Genomic DNA, 10,193 nt, shown 5'->3' with positions numbered 1-10,193 from the left:
GTAATTGAGCTTACTCTAATTCCTCCTTATTTGACATTTGTAGGTTGCTTGCTTTCCAGAAGAGCGTGTTTTTTTTAGATGTCACAAAATATAAGTGTGTACTAGTTGGCTTCCAACTGAGATCCCTGTTAATGACAGCCTCATTTGCTCAGCTTCACTGACCATTTGTCTTGGAGACACAAGAGATTGGTGAAGAGGGAAGCTAATTTACATATCCTTGAGCTTATAACCTGGGGAAAAGGACAGTTTTCTGCACTCTCCTGTCCTGAACACAAGGGCTTCTTATCAGGATAGTGCTGGGTGGCTTCACAGCTGGAGGGCTTCACTTATCCTGCATTCTCCTCTGCGTGACAAGCTTTAAGGACTTTTACCATTGCTGCTTGAATTTTTGCAACTGCCAGGAAAGGACTCAAAATGTTGGACCTTTTAAGTTTTCGATCTGCACTGTTGCTGAGTGTGATGATTTCATTATCTTTTGGGGAAATTGCTTATCACTACATCTACGAAGAGGAAGCGCCAGGAACAGCAATTGCAACTTTATCAGAACATCCAATGTTTAACTCCACAGAAATACCAGCTACCAATTTCCGCATTGTGAAGCAGTTTAACAACTCTGTTATCCATGTCCAGGAAAGTGATGGACAGCTGACTACTGGTGAAACAATAGATCGGGAGCAAATATGCAGACAGTCTCCAAGCTGTATCCTGGCAATGGATGTGATCAGTTTTTCAAAGGACCAGTTACACCTGATTAATGTTAAGTTGGAGATAAGAGATGTTAATGACAACAGACCTCATTTTCCCAGCTCTGAGATGCATGTGGACATTTCTGAAAGTTCAACTGTGGGCACTCGAATTCCTTTACAAATAGCAATTGATGAAGATATTGGGACAAACTCTATTCAGAGCTATGAACTCTCTGCCAATAGTCATTTTAGCATTGATGTGCAGACCAGAGAAGATGGGCTTAAATATGTTGACTTGGTGTTGTTGAAGGAGTTAGACCGAGAAAGTAAATCTACATATAGAATGGAACTAGTGGCCATGGATGGAGGAAGCCCACCACTTTCTGGCATAGCAGTAGTTAATGTTCGCATCTTGGACTTCAATGATAACAGTCCTGTCTTTGAGAAGAGTGCTGTCATAGTAGACATAATGGAGGATGTTCCAGCAGGATACCTTCTACTAGATCTCAATGCAGAAGACCCTGATGAAGGTAAAAATGGAGAAATTGCCTACAGTTTCAGCCCTAATGTCTCCCCAGAGGTACGTCAAGTTTTTAAAATTGATCCTAAATCTGGAGGTGTAATACTTGAAGGCAAAGTTGACTTTGAAACTAAACAGACCTATGAATTTGAGGTACAAGCTTATGATTTAAGTCCTAACCCATTAACTGGTACCTGTAAAATAACTGTTAATGTAATTGATGTTAATGACAATGCCCCAATTATCACTATTACTCCACTGACTTCTATGGACAATGGCATAGCCTACTTAAGTGAAGCAGCTCCTGAAAACAGTTTTGTAGCATTGATTAGCACCACTGATAAAGACTCTGGGGCAAACAGTAAAGTTCAATGCACACTGTATGGACATGAACATTTCAGACTGAAGGATGCTTATGATGACAGTTTCATGATAGTCACCACCTCTGTTCTTGATCGTGAAAAGATAGCAGAGTACAACTTTACACTGGTGGCTGAAGATCTAGGACTCCCCTCACTGAAAACCATAAAGCAATATACCATCAGGGTGAGTGATGAAAATGACAATGCCCCTCTATTTGCTAAACCAATATATGAAGCGTCAGTCCTAGAAAACAATGCGGCTGGTGCTTATATCACTGCTTTGAATGCTAAAGACCTTGATTTGGGGCTCAGTGGTAAAATATCCTACAAGCTTGTTGATGTAAAAATAGTGGGACAATCACTGTCCACATTTGTCGCCATTGATGCAGAGTCAGGAGTACTGCGTGCTGTAAGATCTATGGACTACGAAAAGCTTCAGCAGCTGGAGTTTGAAGTTGAGGCATCTGACAATGGTGATCCACAGCTTTCAAGCCGCACTCATGTGAAGGTCAAAATAATAGATGAGAATGATAACATGCCAGTGATAACTTTCCCTTTTTTGGACAATGGAATGGCAGAAGTTATGCTGCCAATCAATGCCCCACAAAATTACTTAGTTTTACAGCTCAAAGCCACAGATAAAGATGATGGACTGAATGCCAAGCTGACATACTCTATTGCACAAGATGACCAGAAATTATTCACCCTGAACAGAGTGACTGGTGAACTATCCTTGACTAGAAAAATTGACTCTTTGCAAGAGAAGGACTTAAGTATTGTAATTGCAGTCTATGACGGTGGAAAGCCTCCCCTGCATTGCAACACAACTATAAAATTTATTCTCACAGATTCATTTCCATCCAATGTAGAAATTGTAATTATGCAAACATCTGCAGAAGAACAACACCAGATGGACTTGTCCATAGTTTTCATTGGCGTTCTTGCTGGAGGCTGTGCCTTGCTCCTATTTGCCATCTTGTTTGTGGCCTGTTCTTGTAAAAATAAAACGAGTAATTCCAAGGTAGACATTGAAGACAAAAAGATGAAAGAAGAAGGAAAAGACCAACTACTGAACAGCACAACTAAGGAGACTCAATCAAGCTCTTCCATCTCTCAGTCTGACTCATGTCACCTATCAATCAACACCGAGTCAGAAAAATTCAGCCTATCATCCAGAACTGATGAGTGTAAGGACCACCCAAGTGCTTCAGAAGTAAGTATTAAGAAGTCACTCAATTTTATTCTTTTCATTCAACTTACTGTCCTACAAATTTTCATTTTCAATGTCTATCATACTTTAATGAAAAAAGTTTACCAACATTTTATTTAATATTATTTTTTTCTTCTCAGAATTCAGATTCTGCCCTGTTACATCAGTCATCAAGATGGCAGAGGGACAGTTCTTCAAGAAGCATAAGGTAAGAGCAATTATCACTCTTAATTTGCCCTATTATATATGTCAGTTTCATAGGACAACCAATAAGAATTTTCTCCTTAGGCCATGTGCACACGTTCAGTATTTTTCACGTTTTTTTTGTGTTTTTTCGCTATAAAAACGTGATAAAAACGCGAAAAAAACGCTAACATATGCCTCCTATTATTTACAGTGTATTCCGCATTTCTTGTGCAAATGTTGCATTTTTTTCTGCGAAAAAATCGCATCGCGGAAAAAAAAGCAACATGTTCATTAAAAATGCGGAATTGCGGGGATTCCGCACACCTAGGAGTGCATTGATCTGCTTACTTCCCGCACGGGGCTGTGCACACCATGCGGGAAGTAAGCAGATTATGTGCGGTTGGTACCCAGGGTGGAGGAGAGGAGACTCTCCTCCACGGACTGGGCACCATATAATTGGTCAAAAAAAAAGAATTAAAATAAAAAATAGTCATATACTCACCTTCGATGTCTTCCCGCCTCTCAGGTGCATGCTGCCGCTTCGGTTCCTATAGCTGGTGTGCGGTGAAGGACCTGCAATGACGTCGCGGTCCTGTGATTGGTCGTGAGACCGGTCATGTGACCACGACGTCATGGAAGGTCCTGCGCACACACACCAGCTATAGGAACGGACGCCGCTGAGGAGATCAGCTGTCTGCAGGTGAGTATAAGCATTTTTTTATTTTTTTATTATTTTTAAACATTCTATCTTTTACTATAGATGCTGCATAAGCAGCATCTATAGTAAAAAGTTGGTCACACTTGTCAAACAGTATGTTTGACAAGTGTGACCAACTTGTCAGTCAGTTTTCCAAGCAATGCTACAGATCGCTTGGAAAACTTTAGCATTCTGCAAGCTAATTACGATTGCAGAATGCTAAAAAAACCGCAAAAAAAAACCGGAAAAAAACCGCAAAAAAAATGCGGATTTCTTGCAGAAAATTTCCGGTTTTCTTCAGGAAATTTCTGCAAGAAATCCGGACGTGTGCACATACCCTTATAGCGTGTGATCAGCCACATATGGTTGGTTAGTACATACTAACTGCATTCAGTAGTTTATTTTACTAGTAACAATGTTTATTCTATTCATGACTAAGTCAATAATTTCTATTAAGTAGTTAATCAGGGAGAAAAAATGAATTTTTGACCTAAATTTGTATATACTGTGATAATTAATTTTATTTCTATATTTTATTTTCCAGTATAAATTCTCAAATTGAACAGCTAAGTGCAAAGGACAGTGGCAAAGGAGACAGTGACTTCAATGACAGTGATTCTGATGCAAGTGGAGAGAGTGGGAAAAAAGAGCATAGCATAACAACACAGAAACAAATTGGTAAGTCGCAGCTGAATCTTGTGTTTTCTTGTTTCTTCTTAACCGCTGAGGGGAATAATTAAGAGAACAGTGCTATACAGTATAGTATGCCTCATGCCAAATAGTTAAAGAAGCACTGACATCTATATTTTTTTAATAATTGTGTGCATATGTGCATGTATTGTAGTGTCAGTGTATTAATATATTCATCTACTGCTACTTTCTTGGGTATCTAGCGCCAATCTGCTTCGATTCTGAGAGACGTCACCACAGTTGAGAGTATCCGGTTCACTCTGTGCTCTATGTGTGATCTGGAGGTTTCTTTTACAATGTAAGTCTATGAAGTCTCGTTCAGACGCGCCTTAGACTTAAATTACTCTCTTACTCTTATGGATCACGTAGAGCGCAGAGTGACCCAGATAATCTTCAAAGCGGTGCCGTCACTCCGAAGAGAAAAATGGCGCTGGACACTGGAGAGAGCAGCAGAAGGTGAGTATATTAATACACTCACACTACACTATATGCACTCATATTTAATCAAAAAACTATAGACGGGAGGGCTTTTTTAAAGAATAGTAGGATGTTGCATTATATAGATTGTTCAGGTTATATACAAAGCTCTATGGGTAACACTATTGTTCACTAGTAGTAACCCTAAGGGAGCATTCATACACCCATGTGAAATTTTTGAGTGATGTCGATATTTTTATTGGACATCTCTCAACCCATAAAGTCACAAAAATCCATTCACGCATCTGTGATAATGATGGATCTGAGAATGAGCGCCGTTGAACTCAGAGTATGTCCTATTCTGCTCCGATTTTAAGGAGTAGGACAGCACGTACTCAATGCATCTGAGTGTTGACTGATAAAAAATCATGCAGTACATCGAAATTCACATGGATGCGTGGCTGCACCCTAAGGATGCCATATTGTTTGCCTGGCAAGAGAATGTTTAGAGCTAATCAAGTTAAAATATAATAAGCCGATTTATCTTTTTTAGATAACAGATGCAATGGAAAATATATACACAATAGGGCTGACTCTTCAAAACTGGCTCACGCTACACCAGCCTTGCTGGAGAGGATAGCGCCAAATTTATTAAGAGGCACACGCTGCACGGGAAATGCTACTCCAGTCATGGACTAGAATAGTATTTCTAGTATACAAAACACCATTTTTTTTACTAATTTGACAGTCGGGCATTGCCATGCCCCTTCCTACCCATTTCAGAGGCGCTGATTCAAACTGGCGTGAAAACACCAAAAGCGGCAAACTTTTTATACAACTCAAAAACGTGTGATTTTTCAAAGCTTTTTCTATGCCAGTTATATGTATGTAAAAGCGTTGATGAATTGACTCAATGAGCTTAGATTAATATTTTATATATATTTCTTTCGATTTTACAAAAAAAAATACAATTTTTCTTTTTTTCTCTAATAGTAGCAAACAAACACCCAATCACTTTAGATAATTAGATTTGTTTAGCAACTCTCTGCTGTTGTTGTGGTGTCTGGTGTTTTTTTCTCTAAACTCCTCCTTTAGCTGTCGCTTATTCAGAGTTTCACCTTGTTCACAGTATATACTGTACTGTACAATAATTACACATTGCTGTATTCTCCTGCTTTCATGACTGTCTGTCTCACATAGCGGAACATTAGTTGCTTTATTTGGCCACTTTTACCTTAGTATTTGTAAGCCAAAACCAGGAGTGGGTGATGAATACAGAAGTGGTGCTTATGTTTCTGTGATACTTCTCCTCTGATTGTTCCACTCCTGGTTTTGGCTTACAAATTCTGAGGTAAAATACTGACCAAATACTGACTGTGTGAACATGGCCTTAATGTAAGTCTATGATAGCCTCGGTCTGAGTCTCATAGGCGAACATTGAGAAAGTGACTTTCATTTCACACAGAAGCCAATGTTAGAGACCACTAGTCACAACTGCAGTCACATGGTACAAGAGAGGACTGGAGCAATGCTGTCAATAGGAGAAGGCTCTGTAAAGTAAAAAAGTTTTTATGCTTTTCAAAATGGAAGAGAGAGGCTAAGCAAAAAATGTAAATGTTTTCATGTTTTCATTTTACTAAATGTAGTTGTGCTGAAATAACAAAAACATTTTATTATTATTTTTAAGGTTCCACATACATTGGAAATTCATCGACATACGAAAATGTAGGAAGCCATCCAAGCAATAAGGCTCCATACCCTGGAAATGTTACTATGCAGTACGAGAAGGGATATTCTATGTCTTATTCCCTAGTGCCAACTTATTATAACACATACTACCATCAGAGACTACCCAGTGTTCATATCCCTCATTATACCCCAAAAGACTCTTATTATTATAACAACAGCATGCCAGATGGAAGGATGCATGGACAATGTGAACGGGACATGGTTAGTAGACAGACCACGCGCTCTCCACCCAGGCCTTCCAGAAGACACCAAGAATCAAGCAACTATTCTCCAATTACATTACAGCCTTGTGAAATTGCAACAACCTTTTAGGGTTATTGCATAGTGGGGCCTCCTAACAAAGACCACCCATGATCAGGACACGATTTTTCCTGTAGAGGTTTTTCAGTTAAGTTGCATAGTCCCTCTTATTTGAGAGGATAAACTCTGTAGAAACTATTTTTACTGCAGTTTTGGATGATTGTCTCAAAAAAGTATCACTGTATATTGCTAGAGGGTTGCAGCCTGAGAAAACTAAATCAATGTTTTACCGTGGAATGTGAACCCCTGACCTAATGTAATACTCCAAGACCTTTTATAAAGCGTCATGATCCTCACTGATGAAACGGTATGAAATGAAGATAATTTCCTATATGTCCTTGTTTAGTAAGGATTTACAATGTAATTTTTGGAAATGTGAAACAGCATGAAGTAAAATATTGTTACATACTGTTTAGCTATCAGGATGTAGAAATAGTTAAAATACCACTTAAAAAGATTGTCCAGTACTTTTATATTGATGGCCTATTCTTACAATAATTTGTCAATATCAGATTAGTAGGGGAACGACACCTTGCACCCCACTCATCAGATGTTCTCAATGCCGCTGGGATGTTATCAGGTGCAGAGTGGAACAGCACAGCTCCATCTCCTGTATAGTGACAGGAGCAGGATACTGCAGATCCACCCAAGATCTGCAGTATCTAAGGAATGGCCACTATACGGTTGATGGAGAAAGTATGGTTCAATTCCTCAAATAAGCCATCAATATAGAGTACTTGACAACCACATTAATTTGTAAATATGTCTTTGGCATTGCTTGTATAGATCTTTCAATCTATGTGTAAATATTTAGTCGTTTATTGTAAATTATTGAATCACTTTTCAATAAATATTTATTTTGAAAATTAAATATTTTGTTTCTTAGTTTATTAACTGTTCAGATTCATTACACAGGTCTGCAAAGGTTAAATTGTTTGAAAAGTAAGAGGTGATTTTTATATACTGTATTTTTTGGATTATAAGATGCATTTTTCCCCCCCGAAAAATGGGGGTGCATTTTATAAATCAAATATACTTTATTGGCTGCAGTTGAGCAGTGACCAAAGGTCGCCGCTGGCAGAGGCTAGAGTGGGGCAATGCAGATGGCCTCAGGCTGGGAGGAGGGGGTATTTGGAGGTACATCGCTGCGGGTGCTAGGTGGTGCGGGGGTCTCCACAGATATTTATTTAAAGCCCTGGCACTTCCATGGTTTACAATGCGGTGGACTTCGGGAAAATGGCTTCCGGGGAAGGCGAATGTGCAGATTGAGATCTCGGCTCCGATATTTTGGGAAATGGGATCTCAGCGCAAAGCTCTCCATCTGTGCATGCAATGCCCTAGGCAGCCATTTTCCCGGAGTCCACCGCAATGTAAACCATGGAACTGTGAGAGCTCCGGTCTTTAACAAAATGTCAGCTGAGACCCTGGGCCACCAAACACCCACATCATTGCGTCTCTGAATATCCCTTCCTCCCAGCCTGGGATACACAACATTGCCCCACTCCGGCCTAATGAGTACTCGCTCCACTGCAACTGATACCCATGGTAAACAATATGATGCACGGATTATAAGAAGTGCTACCATTTTACAAAAAAAAGTTTTTTTCATACTTCTTGCCCCAAAATTTGGGGTGCGTCTTGTAATCCGGTGCATCTTATAAGCTACAAAATATGGTACATTCGGTCACTGAACTCAGTAAAAATATCAAAAAAATTCCATCATGTACAGTTTTTAGCAAACACTGACTCCATAGGCTTTTTCTTGCTAAATATTTTGTGTGACCTTTATGGATGATTTTGGTGTAATTAGATTGGTTAGAAATTGTTTGTCATGGCACAGAAGCAGAGAAAAGTAAGTAAGTTGTGAGGTCCTCTGGTCCTGGTATCCTAGTGTGGCCAGAGTCCTGCAACCAAATACCTGGTCCCGATGTGGCCAATGTCCTGTACTTGAATCCCTGGTCCGTGTGAGGCCAGTCCCTAAACCTGATCCCCTGGTCCATGTACGGCCAGTGCCTGTCATCTCATATTGTTTTTATCCAGCCTGCTAAAACCAGTCACCAAATTAGCCCAGTCTGAATGTAGGCCGAATCCGTGTCATCAGTAAGTGTACTGTAGAGGAGTCAGAACTTATTAGTCTGAACAGAGCCCTAGTCCATAAACAGTGTCAATGAACCTGACCCCTGGTGTCAGCAGTTGCAGTACCGGATTCTGCCTAGGAGTCTTACCTGGAGCTCCAGTCAACACCAGTTAGCCATCAAGCTACGCCCCTTCCTAGGCAGGCAAGAGTCATGTGTGCCACAGTTGTGCGTAACAACTTCAACAAGATATCAAAAAGATGGAATAATTATACCAAGGTAGATGGAACGTAAACATGATGGGGCACTACTGCTGGATGCTACACCAAGAAAATCCACAGGCCTTCTGTAAAACACAGGGTATCGAGAGAAGCTTTGTAGAGAAAAGGAAAAGGCGCAATAATTAATTTCCAATAAAGTTTCAAAACAAACATTCAACAAATTTTTATAATTAATATTATGTACATTTTTGGCAACAATTTTGTTCATCATCACGCATGTATGTAATTTCATGCCGTTTCGTGCAAAATCCATGCTTGATGGTTAAAGATTAGTGTTGAGCGATACCGTCCGATATTTGAAAGTATCGGTATCGGAAAGTATCGGCCGATACCGGCAAAGCATCGGATCCAATCCGATACCGATACCCGATACCAATACAAGTCAATGGGACTCAAGTATCGGACGGTATCCCTGATGGTTCCCAGGGTCTGAAGGAGAGGAAACTCTCCTTCAGGCCCTGGGATCCATATTAATGTGTAAAAGAAAGAATTAAAATAAAAAATATTGCTATACTCACCTCTCCGACGCAGCCTGGACCTCAGCGAGGGAACCGGCAGCGTTGTTTGCTTAAAATTCGCGCGTTTACTTCCTTACTTGAAGTCCCGGCTTGTGATTGGTCGCGTGCCACCCATGTGGCCGCGACGCGACCAATCACAGCAAGCCGTGACGTAATTTTAGGTTTTTCAGGATTTTAAAATTACGTTCTGGCTTGTGATTGGTCGTGTCGTGGTCACATGGGCGACGCGACCAATCACAAGCCGTGACGTCACGGGAGGCAGGACAAGCGCGCATTTTAAAATGCCACATGGGCGGCACGCGACCAATCACAAGCCGGGACTTCACATAAGGAAGTAAACCCGCGAATTTTAAGCAAACAACGCTGCCGGTTCCCTCGGTGAGGTCCAGGCTGCGTCGGAGAGGTGAGTATAGCAATATTTTTTATTTTAATTCTTTATTTTACACATTAATGTTGTTTCGATACCGATACCCGATACCACAAAAGTATCGGATCTCGGTAT

General features: G+C 40.3%; 1 protein-coding gene across 1 annotated transcript; it reads left to right on the top strand.

Moving 5' to 3' along the window:
- Positions 1-277: 277 nt before the first annotated feature.
- Positions 278-7,584, top strand: LOC143818424 (protocadherin-8-like). Its single transcript, XM_077299729.1, has 4 exons — positions 278-2,781; positions 2,919-2,986; positions 4,206-4,339; positions 6,456-7,584. Exons 1-4 carry the CDS (start codon positions 415-417, stop codon positions 6,827-6,829), a joined length of 2,943 nt encoding a protein of 980 aa, XP_077155844.1. The 5' UTR covers positions 278-414; the 3' UTR covers positions 6,830-7,584.
- Positions 7,585-10,193: the final 2,609 nt, after the last annotated feature.

The sequence above is a fragment of the Ranitomeya variabilis genome, chromosome 3 (genome assembly GCF_051348905.1).
Source record: "Ranitomeya variabilis isolate aRanVar5 chromosome 3, aRanVar5.hap1, whole genome shotgun sequence".
NCBI lineage: Eukaryota > Metazoa > Chordata > Amphibia > Anura > Dendrobatidae > Ranitomeya > Ranitomeya variabilis.
Note: the sequence above shows the minus strand (reverse complement) of the source record. Positions and strands in the feature narration are given on the sequence as shown.

Bases quoted from the DNA above. Each gene is read 5' to 3' on its own strand.
- LOC143818424 (XM_077299729.1), top strand. From the start codon at position 415: ATGTTGGACCTTTTAAGTTTTCGATCTGCACTGTTGCTGAGTGTGATG. The intron at 2,987-4,205 runs GTAAGAGCAATT...TTTATTTTCCAG, and splicing joins AGTTCTTCAAGAAGCATAAG to TATAAATTCTCAAATTGAAC. The intron at 4,340-6,455 runs GTAAGTCGCAGC...ATTATTTTTAAG, and splicing joins AACAACACAGAAACAAATTG to GTTCCACATACATTGGAAAT.